This window comes from Gobius niger (genome assembly GCF_951799975.1).
Source record: "Gobius niger genome assembly, chromosome: 15".
Classification (NCBI taxonomy): domain Eukaryota; kingdom Metazoa; phylum Chordata; class Actinopteri; order Gobiiformes; family Gobiidae; genus Gobius; species Gobius niger.
In genome coordinates this window covers 27241069-27260085 of record NC_136866.1, presented here as the reverse complement: position 1 = coordinate 27260085, position 19017 = coordinate 27241069, and the positions used below count along the sequence as shown (strand labels likewise).

At 41.1% G+C, this 19017-nt stretch overlaps 1 protein-coding gene across 1 annotated transcript in view; it reads left to right on the top strand.

The window, feature by feature from the left end:
• chga (chromogranin A) overlaps positions 1-18448 on the top strand; it is a 26748-nt gene extending 8300 nt beyond the window's left edge. The window contains exons 4-9 of the mRNA XM_079572815.1: positions 4382-4450; positions 4530-4595; positions 8592-8762; positions 13005-13129; positions 13207-13419; positions 18200-18448. Of these exons, the coding sequence (XP_079428941.1) occupies positions 4382-4450; positions 4530-4595; positions 8592-8762; positions 13005-13129; positions 13207-13419; positions 18200-18301 (746 nt within the window). The 3' untranslated portion in view covers positions 18302-18448. The remainder of the gene's footprint in view (positions 1-4381; positions 4451-4529; positions 4596-8591; positions 8763-13004; positions 13130-13206; positions 13420-18199) is intronic.
• The last annotated feature ends 569 nt before the right edge of the window (positions 18449-19017 follow it).

Genomic DNA, 19017 nt, shown 5'->3' with positions numbered 1-19017 from the left:
AAATGGATCTTTTTCCTCACATCATCAGATTTTTTTCCCATCGTTTTTTGGGGGGTATTCAACTCATTTTTGTAATTTTTTTTCTTCATTTTTTTGTTGGTTTTTTTGTCATTTTTTCGTCAATTTTTTGTGACATTTTGTGTGACATTTTTTGTCCGTTTTTTGTGACATTTTTGGCACTTTTTCAGAAATGTTTGTCATTTTTTCTTAAAATTGTTGTATATTTTTTGTGAAATTTTTACATTTTTATCATTTTTCGTCAATTTTTTCTCACTTTTTTGTCACATTTTCATCATTGTTTTCGTCTCAGTTCTGTTGCTATTTTCACACCTTTTTTCCAGAAGCTTTTGGATTGGGGTAAAGCCAAATTGGAGAAAACGTGCTCAGTTCAGGTGGGAGTTAGGGGGTTAAAGGTCCTATATCATTCAAAATCTACTTTTTGGAACTTTTAACCATCTTGTTTCGCTATTTCCTTGTTAAAAAACACCCCCAGTGTGGTTTTTAACTTCATTCACGCAGTTCTGAGCAGCTGCTCCGCCCTCTCCTGGTAAACGACTCCGTTGCTCCGTTGTGCCGTCAGAGCGGAACGGAAGTGCTCGACATCTGTAATGCAATGTCTTAATTCTTTGCTTACGGCCTGATTGATGATTGATGAAGGAAGTGCCTGAAGCGTCAGCGCTGCCCCTGCAGGGAAAACAAACGCACCCCCTGAGAGTCTGAGCAGACGTCATGTTTGCACTGGAAGCTGTGAAGATGGAGCTCTTTCTAACCTACTCTGGACACGCCTGTTCTTAACGATGATGTCAGAGAAAAGCACGTTTGTCTGTAAGAGGTACGTAAGGATTAAGCAACGAGGAGCCGTGCATTGGATGGGTATAATGCACGACGCGGAGTCAAGAACACCACGACGCGACACGTGGATACCAAACATGTCAGTATTTGTGAATGGACACGTGTGGGAAACCCGTCAGAGCGCGGCCACGTCGGAGTCATTTCGATAAAACGTCATAAAATAACCAGTTAGTTTTTAACCTTTATATTCAGTCACTTCCTGTCGGCGCCGCGTCCTCGCCTCGCGTGCGGCGCCTCCGAAGGTTAATGGATTGAACCGGCCTCCGCTCTGACTCTCTCACTCTCACCGGGTCCGATCGAGTTACACAGAGCAGAGAATTACCTCCATGTCGTCCTCCACGCAAAAATCAATGGCGTCTTTACCGCACGAGGATTTGTTACTGAGGGACAAGATGTAAAGGCAAACGAATCCACAGGGAGAAGAGGGTTACTGCTTACATACACTAAAGTCTGCTGCGTTTGTATGTATTTAACCTCTTAACTTCCTTTTCCATCATTTTTTTGTTGGATATTCAACTCATTTTTGTAACTTTTTTGTAATTTTTTGTCACATTTTTGTCATTTTTTCTTCAATTTTTATCACATTTTTGTCAAATTTGTTGTCATTTTTTTGGTCAAATTTTGTCAAATTTTTTGTCATTTTTGGTCACATTTTTTGGTCAATTTTTTATCAATTTTTGGTCATTTTTTGGTCACATTTTTTGGTCACATTTTTTGGTCACATTTTTATCACATTTTTGTCACATTTTTGTCATTTTTTTGTCAATTTTTTGTCAATTTCTTGTGACATTTTTGCCACTTTTTCATCAATTTTTCGTCACTTTTTTGTCGATGTTTTCCCACTTTTTTGTCACATTTCCATCATTGTTTTCGTCTCAGTTTTGTTGCTCTTTTCACAGCTTTTTTCCAGAAGCTTTTGGACTGGGGTAAAGCCAAACTGGAGAAAATGTGCTCGGTTCAGGTGGGAGTTAAGGGGTTCACAAAGTAACATAACGTAACTGCAAAGTAATAATGATCATTATTGGCCTGACAGGACGTTCACAAATGTAAAGTAATAATACATCAATCTGATTTTAACACATTAAACATTGTTTTATTTAGCTGTTATCCTTGAAAAAATGACTTAAAGCAGAACTAAGTAGCTCATGCCCCTAGAGGCCACAAGCGCCACTGCAGGTGTCGTAGCATGTTGTGTTTTTTTACTCATTAATATGGACATGAAAGACCCCCCATCATCCCATTAACACTTGTATTACCTTTATTTAAACACTGAGATTAAGAATCTCTGTTTCATTGGAGTTGTAGAATCTAATGTACATGTTTTTAGTTGTAGGGAAAAAGAGGAAACCTACACAGACACGGGGAGAACATGCAAACTCCACACAACGCCCAGTCCTGGTGGGAATCGAACTTGGGACCTTCTAACTGAAACACAAGCGCTCACCACTACAAAAATGTCTCAAGAAATTGACAAAAAATTGACGAAAAATTACAAAAATGTGACAAAAAATGTGATAAAAATTTGACAAAATTAATGACAAAAAATGACCCAAAAAAACGACAAAAATGACAAGAATGTGATTAGAAAAATTGACGAAAAAATGACAAAAATGTGACAAAAAAGTTACAAAAATGAGTTGAACACCCAACTTAAAAATTATGGAAAAAAATCTGTTGACGTGAGGAAAAAGATCCTCTTGTTTCAGGCGGGAGTTAAGAGGTTAAATTAAGATTTTTCCTCTTGTTTTGAGTGTGGTGAGTTCTTTTATATTCATATTATTTCAAAATTACTTTTTGCAGAGATAATAGTGGACTCCTGGCTCCTGTATCTGAGGACTTCTTCTGCCAGTGCCTAAAACACAGTTTGGGACAGGGATAACAGGATAATGATCATTAAAAAAAAACACATATTATACAAAATAATAACAGGTCATCAATGTTTAATGTGTCAGTTTTTGAAGATAAACTGATGTATTACTACATTTGTGGATGATTTTCCTCTTGTCAGGCCAATAATGTAATAATTATTTATCATTATAATCGCCGGTGAATCATTACTTTGACTTATACATGACAATACATTATCAGCTGTTATTACATCATTGACTCCTCCTGTACCGGCTCGACTGAATATATGACCTGATCTAGAACGTCGTGATCCTGTTGAACATTATAATGGCACTGAAACTTTACTTTTGACTCTCTGACTTATATAAACCGTGAGTTATAGCAGAGCTGTAAAGGAGTCTGTTATAAACCCCCGGTTACATTCAGAGCTGCATTCGTGTTTTCAGCCGGTTCTCGTGCGGTCAGCAGAACGTCCTCTCCGCTCGGGCAGTAACTCACCGGAGGATTGGATTCTTTCAGCTCTTTTGTGTTGAAAGCACTAAATTTCCTGGAGCTCGTGTCCGGCGGAGCGTCCGACCAAAGTGCTGAGCTTCAGGGAAAACGCTGATGCCGTTCACCTGGAAACGGGAGAGAGTTTGTGATGAGGCACTGCAGGTGAACAGGAAATATAAAAAACAGGTTATTTGTATCTGCTGTAGAGTCATGTTTGACCCAGTTCCTCTGTAGATCTACCACAGTCCTGTCCACATCTGTCATGGTCCACCATGACCCACCACGACTCAGAGGAACTGGGACAAACATGACTTTACAGCAGATACAAATGACTTGGGTTTGTTTGTTTGTTTTTAGAATGAGAGTAAATTTTGATTAGATACAGGATTTTCAATATTTTTTCTTTTTGTAATTGTAATAATAATTTTCCATATATAATGTTTTTACTACAGATTTGAGTTTCAGAATATGATGTGACCCTTACATGCAGCAGAAGTCTGAAGTTCTGTCTAAAGCAGAAGCTCCACGACTTCCTTCTTCACTTCTCAGTCTGTGACTGAAGAGCAATGAGGCCTCAGCCTTTTTACTGCAAACAAAGAGCTCACTGTATTTAGCGTCATGTTACTGTCACTCATGGTGTCTGACCTAAAGTCTAACTCTGAAGAAAGCCAACTCACATTTACACTGAGAAGGTTGGAAGGGCGCCCCCTTGTGTCACCATGCATCCAAATGCCCGGAACATGCCAGCGGGTCTAAATGACCCGTGAGGCGAAAAAAAAACATGTGATATTTTTGCATATTTGTCCTTGTAGTGACCCAGCGGCTGTATGAGTGGTTATTATGACGCCTTTGCTTCGATCACGGTGGTCTCTTCAACGCTCCAGGATTAATAGTTTTGTAGGTTTTCTGGTCAGCAGTGAAAACCTTCCAAACAATTGATCCTGGAGCGTCCTAGAGACCACTGTGATGGAAAGTAAAGGCGCCATGCGGACCACTCACACAGCCACTGGGTCACTACAGGGCACAATACGCACAAAAATCAACTTTTTTTTTTCCACATAAAAAGTTGCATAATGCACCTTTAAGGGAGAAAACTAAATAAAACTCAGACGAACAGAGACCAAGTAAAAGTATCTAAAATCTATCTGAACAAAGTCATTCATTCTCTTTTTGTCTCTTGCCGGTTTAGACGAGCGACTTGTGTCGATCCTTCGACATCAGAACTTCCTGCGGGAGCTGCAGGACATCGCTCTGAGAGGTGAGTTTCTTTAACACGAGACGAGACGGCGTTAAAAGAAACAAAGATGAAAAACTAACGAGAACTGCTGTGATTTTAGGAAACAAGAAAAGAACTGCAGAGGAATCTCCCGTTCAGCAGAGTCGGGGCACAGACGAGACTCCGGGTAAGAGTTCTAAACTGTTCACAGTATTTGTAATTGATATGTCACATTGATCAAGTGTAATACAGTCAAAATCATACACATGTTACTGCTGAACTACATTATCCCGCTTTGAATAGGATTTTCCTGTATGAGGCTAATTCTCCGACAAATAACCTTCACGATGACCTACTTTCCTGAAGCTTCACTAAATCCAGACTCTAAAGAAGTCAAGGGCAGCTTTATTTCTATAGCACATTTATTACAACCACGGCTGCCCCGAGTGCTTCACAACACAAGCAGATGATAAAAACTAGGAATACAAATACAAGGCATAATAAACTATAACGTCAGAACAATGAAACAGAAAATACAATGGAGAAACAGCTGAACATATTAAAAAGCCTGTGCAAAAGGGAGGACTTAAAGCTGCTTAGAGTCAGGGCCAAAGGCATGTTGAAGAATACAAAATAGAGAGTATAAAGAAAAGAGGAGAGGTCCTAAGATTGAGCCCTGTGGAACCCACTGGAAAGTGGGGCTGAGCTGGAGGAGTGAGACCCGAGCTGAACAGAGAATGTTCTATCGCTGAGATATGAGTGAAACCAGTCGAGAGCCTTTGATTCCCACGTAATGCTCGAGACGTGACAACAATATTTGGTGGTCTATTGCAGGGGTGGCGAACACGCGGCTCTTGGCCAATCAGAGAGCGGCTCTTTGCATGATTGGAGATGTTTAATACAGTGCAGCTCTTTGAAAAAGAATTGGTAAATATTTCCCATAAACTGTAACTGTCTTTGACCAAAAATCCAACCATAGTCCTACAGACCCTGTTTCCATCTCTACACATGAGTGAGAGTCTGTATCTCTCTCCTTTTGGAGGTGGTGTGTAAAAGGAGCCCGTGCAGCCTCAGTCACAGCGGGATGTTGGTTAAACAACCGTCAGGCAGATCGTGGCTCTGGGATCAGCTTCTGTGCCTTTCAGGTTTCTGATTAGCTACTCTTTATTTGATGTAATTTGGAAACATATTCACAGAAAAAGATCTAAATTAGGAAATTGAAAAAAGTGGAAATACGCAAAGTCATTGACTTTTCTTTCACATGTGACTGAAACTGTAACAGATGCAACTTAAAACAGACTCTCAGACGTCCAGAGACTCCTGATTAAAGTTCATGAACTTTGTGCAGCCGAGAGTCGTTCTCTGCACAGTCCAGTCAGGACCGAGCTGCAGGAGCGCACAGGCCAGGGGCGAATCAGAGGAGGGGGCTCAGTGGGCAGGGGCCCCACATACAAACACACCCCAGCATTAAAAAATATATATATATATACTGTATATATCTAACTCTGTCTCAGTCAGAGCAGATCAGCACAAAATGTCAATTAATCTTGGTGAGGAGTAAAACCATTAAATCTAACACAATTACTGAACAAAAAAAAGAAAAAGCATAAAGTTATAGTTTATTGTGATTAAATATAATGATTACATTCTATTTAATCACAATAAACTACAGCCCCTGGATCTCACTAATGGTCGGTGCCTTTGTGGCTCTTCACAGGATCAAGGTTGAACATTTCGGCTCTTGGTCTCTGACTCGTTGCCCCCCCAACCCGGCTTTATTGTATCAAAGGCTGAAGTCAAGTGCGTTCACAATGTTCTAGATCATCATTCGAGATGGAGGGGCCGATATAACTCAATGGGAGAGACATTGTTTTGGAAAGAAATGTCCAGATGTTTCCCCTGATCATTATGATGGGCAAAAACACGGAGCTTCTGCCTCATCTCTTCACATAGAACAGTCGGGATAATTTATTCCTGTGTTTTGCTGTATTGAAAAGGCGCTCCTTTGTTACGGCGCTGCTCAGCATCTCTGTGGCCTCGGTCTGATAATGGGATTAAAGTCGGAGCTGACAGGATGATGGAGCCGCTCTGCGACGGCAAATATCCATCTGCTGTAAACAACGAGGGACAAGACGCGTGACACGAATCACAACGTTGAGGAGGAGCTGGTTAATGAGATGGAAATGTCCTCCAAGACGAGAGACAAGCCCGAGTTTAATCACTTTAACTATTTTTATTCCTTTTAACAGCTTAGGTTTTAAAAAATAGACCAAACCCACCCTTTACCATGATTATTTCAGTAACTCCAACATGGCGGCCCTCCCTGGTCTTTCCCACGCTCATTCATTCACAAATACTGACAGGTTTGGTATCCACGTGTAGTTTTACTTTTACTTAAGTAGAGTAATATAATGAAGTAGAATCAGATCAGAATCAGAAGTGGTTTCTTGTTCCACAGTGAGTAAATCTTTAAAATGGATGTGACGCATTAGAGATAATTGTTTAGCTAAAACAATTATAATTAAGATTTCCCCGGCACAAAAAAATGACCCCGTTTTCTTCAGTTTATTCATTTTCATGATGTTTATAGTTTTATTTCCTCATTGGACACTGACAGGAAGTGACATAGAGGCAAACAATTTAAACTGTTGCCGTGCCGACCATGTTAAGTCAATGGGACATGAGTCAAACTGACTCCGTGCTGAACTTCAAACAACAACGCCGCCCAAGAAGTGACTTCCTGTTTCGATCCAGCACGCCAAAATAAAAGCACAATCTTATTCATTACTTTCTTTCTGCCGAACTAATAACTGACAAAACACTTAAAATGTGTGTATTTAATTATATTAATGTTAAAAGTACCTGCTGGACTAACCAATGAGACGAGCTGTGTGCTTTTATTTTGGCGTGCTGGATCAAAACAGGAAGTCACTTCTTGAGTTGCTCTGATCTGAAGTGAAGCACAGAGTCTGCTGCTCTGGAGCTTCACCTTTAGGGGCCACAGTGGAGCAGACCGTAGAGCGGGTCGTCTCATGACCGGAAGGTCGGGGGTTCGAAGCCTGGCTCCTGCAGGTGCAGACTGTCGGTGTGTCCTTGGGCAAGACACTTCACCCAATGCCAATGTGTGAGTGGTTGGTGGTGGTCGGAGGGACCGTTGGCGCAAATGTGAGCAGCCTCGCTTCTGTCAGTCTGCCCCAGGGGAGACTGTGGCTACCAATGTAGCTTTACCATCATCAGCCTGGAGTGAAACGCTTTGGGTGTGACTTGTGTCGTATGAAAAACGCTGTACAAATAAGATTCCCTTCCTTTATCTATGTCACTTCCTGTCAGCAGATCAAAAATTCAAATAAAAATACATTTTCTGCCCAACATTTTCTTCTTTAAAATTGCTGTTTCACTGAAATAAAATGATAATTATGCAACTGATGTTATTCAAAAATATACAGTATGTGTTTCTAGTACTGTATTCTTTGGCAAATAATATATATACAGATATATTTCTTAATTTTTTCTGGCATGTTAATTTCATGTTTTGTTTCTCATAGTTTATGTCACGACTGAATCAGACTCAAACTGTTACTCAGTGGCATTTTGATGTGATGGCATTTACGGCTCTTTACTGAGAGCCGAGTCTTTGGGATCTGTTCATTTCAAAGAGCCGTTCAAAGGACTGGCTCTTTTTAATATACATTTCAATAACACCAGCCAGATACACAACATCTAATACAAGATCGATAACTTTTTTTTTTAATGTCACCATTTCCCCAGGTACTTTTTGCCTCTTACTGGAGTCAATATTTTCAATAGCTCCTCTATTCCCACCTCTGATCTCAACACAATATCAAAAATCCCTGGGAAAAAAGCTTTGCAACTCATACATCAACAAAATAAAACCACAAATGAAATGACAGAAAAATACATTATACATGTTTGTGTTTACAGCAAAAGTTTCAAATGAGACTCTGTACATTTATGTAAGTTTGACCGATCAGGACCTTGTTATCCTGGTTTAGATCTTGTCCCACCGTCGTCCACTGTCCTAAAGCGATTCCCTTTAATGTGTCCGATCCTTTTACTGCGACCGATCCTTTTATTCCCTCATAAAAATCCATCTCCCTGATTCACCAACGGAAAAAATCGATGTCTTCTAGTAAATGAAACTCTCCCTCCTCTTCCTCCCCAGATCGATCCATGCTGGAGTCACTGGGGGGGCCCGGGGAGCGCTCCATCCTGGGCCCGGACAGGAGGGGGGCGACGGGGGAGAGCGGGGGAGGCCAGGACGACCCCCCGCGGGACGAGGGCGGAGCCGGGGCTAGAGCCCACGGCGAGACCACGGGAGGGAAGGACAAGAAAGGTGACTTCCGGTTAAACAGCGGGTCGCGGGCCAGAAGTGGGTCCCAGAGTCATGTTTACTGGGCCGCGAGTCTTTCTCAGGGAATATAGAGATATTATAGATAGATATAAATATATAGATTTTTATAACATTTGATGACAGTTTTCTTTAATTATAATCATATGGAAATCATCATTATCATTTATAAAACACATTATGTGCAAAAGTAGAAAAAAAAAAAACAGTTCTCTACCCAGTTCAAAAAGTTCCCATTATTTTTTCATTCTTATAATAAAAGTTTAAAGGCACAGTATGTGGAGTTTGCATATTCTCCCTGTGTAGGTTTCCTCCGGGTACTCCACGGTTCCCCTCCCACTAAAACATGTACAATAGGTGAATCTTCCAGCCAGGTGATCCTGACCATAGGCCTGGCTCCACAGGGGATGGGGCGTGTCCAGAGTAGGTTAGAAAGAGCTCCTTCGTCACAGCTTCCGGTGCAAACATGACGTCTGTTGAGACGCTCGGGGGATGCGTTTGTTTTAGGACTGACATGGGGGAAAAGGCTTTTAAATATTGCACTCCTTCTGATTGACCTGCAATAATATGTTGGATAAAGATGGGACTCATTGCCTCTGTCAGAACAGGAGACAGGTCTGGGACAAACCAAAGAGCAGAGGAAGCAGCACCAGTGCTCTGTGTGTAACAGGAGATACAGGAGAAAACAACATTCACAGGAAACATCAGAGTCACACAGGAGAGAAACCTCACTGCTACTGAAGATTTGTCATTTTCACCCTGTTTCGCGTGGTTCAATCTTAGAAACTGACAAACCTTCATAAAAATCCTTCAAATACTGTCAAATACATGTCATGTACATTTTGAGAGAACTGACTCTGAAGATTCAGTGTTTGAGTTCCCGTCGTCCTGCTTCAGCTCGAGTAAATGAACAGTGTTCCTCTGGAGTGATTGACGTGTCCCTCTGCGCTGAAGTGCCCCCCCTGTGGGCCGGCTCTGGCAGCGCGACAGCAACACTCAGTGAAATGATGAAAGCTCCTCGTGGCCCAGAATTCAAATGAGGCTCCACTTTCCCCCAGACGGGCTGGGCTCTCCGCACTCACACATGCATAAATCATCCGCCTCGGGGGACTCAGGCGACAAAACCGGGCAGAAACGGAACATACAGGCATGAAGTCAGAGCTTTAATCTTCATTTTTAATACTTTTGAGACCCGGAGTGTTTTAGCAAATGTTCACACGCTTCAGAATGAGTCAGATTTAGTTCAGTCGAGATGTTTATTTACCACAGTCTCAGGTCCAAGTCGAGTTTGTGAATCTCCTGCTCTGAATGTCAAAGGTCAAGGGCACGTTTATTCATAAAGCACAACTTAAGCCACACCTTTGGGAGGGGCTGGAACTCTAATGTAGAAGAATCAGAACTCTATATAAGGTCTATTTGAAAGGGTGTATAGACTGCATGTAACAGAAGCTAGTATTTTAACTGCTTTACTTTAAAAGTAAGTTTTAAACCATTTTATGTGTGCTCCTGTTTGAGATACTCTCAAAACGAGCAACAGCCCGTTCTCCCCAGGAACATTTTAATTACTCAGATCAGATCAGATAGTGGGACAAGGCCTCGTGGAAGACCCAGGACACGGTGGTGGGACTATGTCTCCGAGCTGGCCTGGTGTCGCCTCGGGGTCCCCCCAGAACAGCTGGAGGAGGTGTGTGTGGATCGGGAAGTTTGGGCATCTCTGCTGAGACTGCTGCCCCCGCGACCCGGCCCCGGATAAAGCGGAAGAAAATGGATGGATGGAGATCAGATCAAATTTAGTGCAATCTTGTGTGATGAACTGTGTACAGTATGATTATTACTCTAAATAAATAAATGAGCTGCAATTAGACCATTTTTATTGTTTATTCTATTCCTGTGTGTTTCCCTGTGGGGCCCCAGTCCCTCTGCTGCCCACGTCAGCTCCGCCCCTGTTCTTCCTCCGTCTGTAGCTGCTCATCGCGCCGAGCTGTGAGGAGTAATGTATGGCGGCCATTTTGAATATCGAAGTAGCATTATGCAGTACTACAACATGTGACAATATCTCCACTCAGGATGAACTGACAGAGGCATTTTTATGTTCTCGTAATCACTGCTCAAGAAGAAAAGAGTAAAAACATGGTCCCAGAGACGCACGTTTATGTGATATAACCAGCAAATCTCTGTCTGTGGAGCTACAGCAGGATTTACTGAAGATCTGCTTCACTCTGAAGACTAAATGAACATCAAAGAGCAAACAGAAAACCTTTCTATGTGATTTTTACAGTTTGTCATGTCAACAGAGTCTCAGTGTGAGTCAGTGGTTAAAGAGGGGGTATTATGCTTTTATCACATAGCACCAGTCTATATCTCACTACAATGATGACCAAACCTGCTGTTGGTCTGTAAATGCAGTAAATTAGAATAACTGCCTTGTATAAAATGTCTCTCTCAAAATGGCTGTAGTGAATGTCTTGAAATAGGCCTCTGTCTCTTTAAGAACCTCTGACCCTTTCCGACACGCCCCTCCTCACGCTGTCTGTGGCATCAGTGGGGAGGGGGTTCTGTTGAGGAGCAGTGGTTGGTTACTCGGCTGGTGACGAAAGCTCGGAGGCGTCTCCAGGAGGTGGGGGCGTTCCTAGGAGGACTCAGGCAAACCTATCCCTAAAATGGCCGCCATCAGAGTTTTTACAGATTACTCAAAAATACGTGAATGTGCCAAGGAAACACTTCAGGCATGTTTTTAATGAGGGAGCGACATAATAACATGATGTAAAGCTTGAAAAAGTCGATTTTGCATAATACCCCCCCTTTAAGCTGCTCAATACGTTAGCATGCTACCGGTTAGCACCTGCTTCAACACGATAAACACATGTGTGGCTCACATCTATGACCTCTGTCACATGTTGTAGCTAAGGTTTGGAGTGTGGTTCAGGACTTTCTCTTGGAGAGGTCAGAGCTGAGCTGTTGACGCTAAATGCTAACCGGTAGCATGCTAATATCTTAAACACTGACTCACCGGTTTCTTCACATAAATGTGCGTCTCTGGGGCCGGGTTTTTATCGTTATATTCTTGAGCAATGATTACGAGAACATAAAAATGCCACAGTCAGTTCATCCTGTGTAGCGATATTGTTACATGTTGTAGTCCTGCATAAACTTTGGTATTCAAAATGGCCACGGTCACTTGTTTAGGTCCTCGTTTCTGTGGATAAAGGAGAACGTCTGTGGCTGATGTCCGCAGTGTTGGCCGTCCCGCTCAGTAAAGTGCAGTGGCTGTGGGGGTTCACTCTCTGCCAGCTGGCTCTCACTCTTTCATTAAGGAGAGTGCTCCGGGGCTGATTGTGGGAGCACTGACCTGGAGACTGGGCCGACGGCTCCGAAACCTTATGAAACGGAGGCAGGAAGATCCTTTTCCAACCCCAGGCATCCAACTCACATTAACCTCTTAACTCCCGCCTGAACCGAGAGGACCTTTTTCCTCACGTCATCAGATTGTTTTTTTCCATCATTTTTTTGTTGGGTTTTCAACTCATTTTTGCAACTTTATTGTCATTTTTGGTCATTTTTTCGTAAATTTTTTAGCACATTTTTGTCCTTTTTTGTCAATTTTTTGTAATTTTTTTTGGTCACATTTTTATCAAATTTTTGTCCTTTTTTCGTCAATTTTTTTTAATCACATTTGTGTAATTTTTTTGTCATTTTTTAAATCAAATTTTTGTCATTTTTTTGTCACAATTTGTCATTTTTTGTCACATTTTTATCATTTTTTTTTTGTCACATTTTATCATTTTTTTGTCATTTTTTGTCACATTTTTGTCATTTTTAATCACATTTTTGTCATTTTTTCGTCATTTTTTAAATCAAATTTTTGTCATTTTTTTTGTCACATTTTGTCATTTTTTGTCACATTTTTATAATTTTTTTGTCATTTTTTGTCACATTTTGTCATTTTTTAATCAATTTTTTGTCATTTTTTAAATCAATTTTTTGTCATTTTTTGTCAATTTCTTGTGTCATTTTTTGGTCACATTTTTGCCACTTTTTCATCCATTTTTTGCCACTTTTTTGTCAATGTTTTCTCACTTTTTTGTCACATTTCCATCATTGTTTTCGTCTCAGTTTTGTTGCTATTTTCACAGCTTTTTTCCAGAAGCTTTTGGACTGGGGTAAAGCCAAACTGGAGAAAATGTGCTCGATGTTAAGGGCTTAATCCATTTTTTCCATCTTTCCCAGGGTCTGAACACAGTGAAAAGAGAGACTCAGTGAAGAAGAAGTCCACAGAGGAGATTGGAGAGAAGAGGGAGGAGCAGAAGAAGAATGGAGTGAAACTGTGGAGCAAACGAGCCAGGGCGGGGCAGGTAAACGCCTCGATCACGCTCCAAACACTATGAACCCGTGTGTTGTTGTGTCTCATTTCAGATGTTTTGACTTCCAGGTGAAGAAGAAGAAAGCGGCGGCGGCGGCTCAGGAGGAGGAGGAGGAGGAGACGAGGGCGGAGAAGAGGGCAAACCAAGAGATCCCGCATCATTCAAAAGAAGTCTCCAACCAGGAAGTGGACGCAGAGAGGCGGAGTCCAGAGGAGGAGGAGCTTCAGCTGATCGCCCGGACCACGGAGGAGAGAGAGGACGAGGGCAGCGGCGCCAAAAAGGTGAGAAAAGCTTTAAATCAGCATCAGGACTGTGCTGAATTTGAATACTTTTTGGAAGAGCTGGAGGCGATCCTTCTCCTTTTTTCATATGCTGAAATTATAATTATAGAGTTCACTACTATGATATGTTGTTTGCGCTGCATAAACTTGCCTTACCTGAGGAACTGAGGCTGTGTCCTTGAGAGGCAAAAACATGCAAATAACCCCTTAACTCCCACCTGAACCGAGCACATTTTCTCCAGTTTGGTTTTACCCCAGTCCAAAAGCTTCTGGAAAAAAAGGTGAGAAAATAGCGACAGAACTGAGACAAAAACAATGATGAAGATGTGTCAAAAAACGGACAAAAAATGGACAAAAACAATATGAAAAAGTGACAAAAAATGACAAAAAATTGACAACAAATTGACAACAAATTGACAAAAAAGGACAAAAAGTGACTAAAAAATGGTGAAAAAATTGACAAAAAATTATGAAAAAATGATGAAAAAGTGGCAAAAATGTCACAAAAATGTCACAAAAAATGGACAAAACAATTTACAAAAAATGACAAAAAAATTATGAAAAAAATATGAAAAAAATATGAAAAAAATATGAAAAAAATATGATAAAATTATGAAAAAATTATGAAAAAGTGGCAAAAATGTATGAAAAATTGTCAAAAAATGACAAAAAATGACAAAAAATGACAAAAAGTGACAAAAAATGACAAAAATGTGACAAAAATGTGACAAAAAATTGACAAAAAATGACAAAAAATGACAGAAAGTGACTGAAAAATGCCGAAAAAATTTACAAAAAATGACGAAAAAAAAAAATGAAAAAGTGGCAAAAATGTCTAAAAATTGACAAAAAAGGACAAAAAACAATTACAAAAAATGGACAAAAAAATGATGAAAAAGTGGAAAAAATGTGACTAAAAATGTACTATTTGACAAAAAAATAACAAAAAAGTTACAATAATGAGTTGAAAACCCCCCAAAAAATGATGGAGAAAAAAATCTGATGACGTGAGGAAAAAGATCCATTTAGATGAGTTTTGTAGATCTTAGCTTTCAAATGAGGCGTTACACTAGCCTACAGGATTTGGGTAAAGCTGAACTGGAGAAAATGCTCTCGGTTCAGGCGGGAGTTAAGAGGTTAAAGGGGAGATATCAGGCAGAAACATATCAGGCAGAAACCACTTGTTACAGCGTTTTACCATGCGCAAGAAATGGGAAGTTTCTTAAAACCGGAAAAAAGTGTATATTATATATCCCAGTTACTGACGGGAAATCACACACTACCAAAAATAAATATCAAGTATTGGCTTAAATGACTTGAACTGAGGAAATGTCTCTTCTTTTGAGGGGTTTTCACTCATTTAGACCTTTTTCTTGATTTGACCAAGATTATTTTTGCTTGTTTGAGGACATTTCAGGCAAGCAACTACAGTGTCCTGGATGTTTAGGCTCCAGAGGGGGCGGAGCTAATGACAAATATGGCAAGGAGCTAAATGCATGGCTTTTTCTGACATTTCTCAGGGACAAGAACTATCGAAGGAAGCACTTATAACAGTAGAGTTCTTTCCCAGCTTCAGAAACAGATGTGAGAATAAAAAAATATAGAATAAAAATTGGTTTGGTCCGAGAGAAGCCCGGGTACCGGATAAAATGACTGTAGGAAAGTTTTTTTCTCCTGCCGTTATCTGTTTCAAAAGTTCGCACATGCTCAGTACGTCAGCAATGGGGGAAAAACCAGGACACTGTGTTGGTGCAGTGTCCAGGAAACTGTCCCACTGAGAACATCCTGGTGTGTAATAACCTGGATATTCGGCTTATCCAGGAAGCTGAAACCAGGATTCAGTGTTTACATGAACCAGACAAAACCAGGAAGCTTCAAATCCACGTTAATAACCTGGAAACTGGAAAGTTCTCATCACAAACAGACTTGGAGTTATGTTTCCACTCACCCACAAGCATCTTTGAGTAATCTTTGAGTCTTCCCGGAAAAACTCCTCCTGAGGTCCTATACGTATCCAGTAAGAGGGATTAACCTCTTAACTCCCGCCTGAACCGAGAGGATCTTTTTTCCATCATTTTTTTGTTGGGTGTTCAACTCATTTTTGTAACTTTTTTGTCACATTTTTGTAATTTTTTCGTCATTTTTTTATAATTTTTGTGTCAATTTTTTATCACATTTAAAAAAGTTTTTTTTTTCAATTTTTGTCACATTTTTCTAATTTTTTTGTTAAATTTTTATCACATTTTTGTCACATTTTTGTTATTTTTTCGTCATTTTTTTGTAATTTTTGTGTCAAATTTTTATCACATTTAAAAAAAAAAAAAAAGTCAAATTTTGTCAGATTTTCGTAATTTTTTTGTCAAATTTTTATCTAATTTTTACTTTTTTCCAGAAGCTTTTGGACTGGGGTAAAGCCAAACTGGAGAGAATGTGCTCGGTTCAGGTGGGAGGTAGGGGCTTAAACTAAAAAGTGCCGTCTCTGTTGGTGACTCAGAGAAGCCTCAGGAACACTTTGATCGCTCCATGTTAATAATAACCGTCCCGCTAATGATGGATTTTTAAAAGTGTTTCAAAACTGCCGAGCCAAAAACCTGAAAATTGCTGTAAAGTTTGGAGCTCTGCCCGCAGCCTCCTCGGGTTTAATAAAAGCTCAGACGCTGAAGTTATGAAATGTGGAGAAACAACTGTGGCAGAACTGTGTCAGTGAGGCGCAGGAGGCGCAGGACGAGGTATTTTTATCCCTCATCGTGACGGCTCGTCTTCAGCAGAGAGTACAGCCTGATGTTCTTAGATACTATACAGGAAAGGTTATTCAGCACTCCAAACAATACAAAGTGTTGTTGTTTTTCCAGATTAAGTTGTGTGAAGCAGCTAAACCAGGGGGGGCAGTTCATTTTCATAAGGGGCCACATGAGCAGCCTGAACACCAACAATAACTCGAGCTTATTCTGCTGACCTTTGTGTATGTTCAATATCTGATTCCTACCGTTGTTTAGTGGGACTAGGGGTCGGTCCAAAATATATGGAGTTTATCACCAGGGTCCATAAACAAAAGCTCCAAAATAAAAAAAATGTTTCGATTGGGAAAATACTATGGAGACTGTAGCCTCATAAAAACGGCTTACACTTATTGCACTTTACCAGCCTGTGTGTGACGTGTGAAGTCTCTGCTACACTAGTCAATATTAAGGTAAGCTGCTATTGTAGCCACAGCTGCCCAGGGGCAGACTGTCCATTTCCCACTTGACTACAATGTGTTGTTTATATCCTGATCTTTCAATATTTCAGTGCCCTCTGCTGGACACCTATGGAATTATTTCCTTTTATTTATTTAAGCTGCCCCCTAGTGGCTGAAGTGAGCATTCTGGTCATTTCTTAAAAGGGGGGGGGGGTATTATGCAAAATTGACTTTTTCAAGCTTTACATCATGTTATTATGTCACTCCCTCATTAAAAACATGCCTGAAGTGTTGCCTTGGCACATTCACGTATTTTTGAGTAATCTGTAAAAACTCTGATCCATTTTAGGGATAGGTTTGCCCGAGTCCTCCTAGGAACGCCCCCACCTCCTGGAGACGCCTCCGAGCTTTCGTCACCAGCCGAGTAACCAACCACTGCTCCTCAGCAGAACCCCCTCCCCACTGATGCCACAGACAGCGTGTGGAGGGGGCGTGTCGGAAAGGGTCAGAGGTTCTTAAAGAGACAGAGGCCTATTTCAAGACATTCACTACAGCCATTTTGAGAGAGACATTTTATACAAGGCAGTTCTTCTAATTTACTGCATTTACAGACCAACAGAAGGTTTGGTCATCATCATTGTAGTGGGATATAGACTGGTGCTATGTGATTGAAAAAAGCATAATACCCCCTCTTTAAAGAAAAAAAATCATAACTCCTCACAGGAATGGGCTCGAGACTTCCTTTTTTTTTTTTTTTTTTTTTACATATTTATGAATTTATGCCCTGCAAGTCGTGGGCCGGACTGAATCATCTGGCCCCCGTATTTTGCCCAGGTCTGAGCTGGATGACCACAGATGCATCACACATTGTCTTAACTCCCACCTGAACCGAGCACAGTTTAGAGCAGGGGTCACCAACGTGGGGCCCGCGGGCACCCAGGGGCCCTTTGGGGCATGTCCAGTAGCCCTTGGGACTTTTACTAAAGTGTATAAACACTTCATTTTCTTGAATCTAATTCTTAAAATTACAGTTATTTTGGTTCTTGTGACTCAGTATGAGTTTAAAATAAAGCTATTTTAATATAATATGGGGTCAATATCCTATAAGTGAACAGTGTACGTTTAAGTCTTTACGATTTGTTTTTAACTGGTAGCCCTCGAACAACTGTATGCTCTTCAAGTAGCCCTCAGCTGAAATAAGGTTGGTGACCCCTGGTTTAGAGAGTTCTGTTTCCTCTAAAAGTGCGATGAAAAACGAGACGTTAAAAGGGATTGAAAACGAAAAAGCAACAAAAACGCAATAAAAATGTCACAAAAACCTGGCAAAAACTCAACAAAAACGTGACAAAATTGCGACAAAAACTCAACAAAAAAGTGCGGAAACAATGCGGTCTCGGCTTTCAAATGAGGCGTATAGGCTTTAAACTCCAGTCAAGAAGCTTTAAGATGGGTGGATTTGGGTAGAGCTGAACTTGAGAAAATGTGCCCGGTTAAGGTGGGGGGTAAGAGGTTAAAACTGCAAATCACGGCACTCATTTCAGCCCATGATTGTCTTTGTTGACCTTCCATGTGAACTGGTCTTTTCGATCTCTCTCTCTGTAGCTGGACATCGAGAGCCTGGCCACCATCGAGTCCGAGTTGGAGAGCGTGGCCCAGAAGCTGCACCAGCTGAGCCGGACAGACAGGGGGCAGCAGCGCGCCTGACCACTCCACTGAGGTCATCCCCAAACATAGACTGAGCTACATGAGTTTCAAAGACTTGGATTCAGGATAAGTCTCTGGGGAGAGGGTTGGGGAGGGGGGGGTCACCTGTGAGGTCCCGGGCCGACTCCCAGCTGTCCTCCTCTCCACCAGCCTCTTTTAGCACCTTTTAGCCCATCTTTAGTACTGGTTTAGCCCCTTTATAGCCTTAGTTTTAGCCCCTTTTTAGCCTCTCTATAGCCCCGGAGTAGCCCTGGTAAACCCCCTGTATCCCCTGGATTATCCCGTCTTTAGCACTGCTTTAGCTAATCATGTTTTAGCCCTAGTTTAGTCTCTCTTTAGCACTGTTTTAGCATCTATTCTATTAGCTCTTTTGCTCCTGGATTAGCTCCACTATACCTCTGGTTTAGACCCCCCTTTAGCCCCTCTTTAGCCCTAGTTCAGTCCATGTTTAGCCCTAGTTTAGTCCATGTTTAGCACTGTTTTAGCATCTCTTTTGCTCCTGGTTTAGCTCCACTATACCTCTGGTTTAGAACCTCCTTTATCCCCTCTTTAGCCCTAGTTTAGTCCATGTTTAGCCCTAGTTTAGGCCATCTTTAGCCCTGTTTTATCATCTCTTTTGTCCCTGGTTTAGCTTCATTATAGCTCCGGTTTAGAACCCCCTTTAGCCCCTCTTGTAACCCCTCTTTAGCCCTGTTGCAACCCCTCTTTAGCCCTGT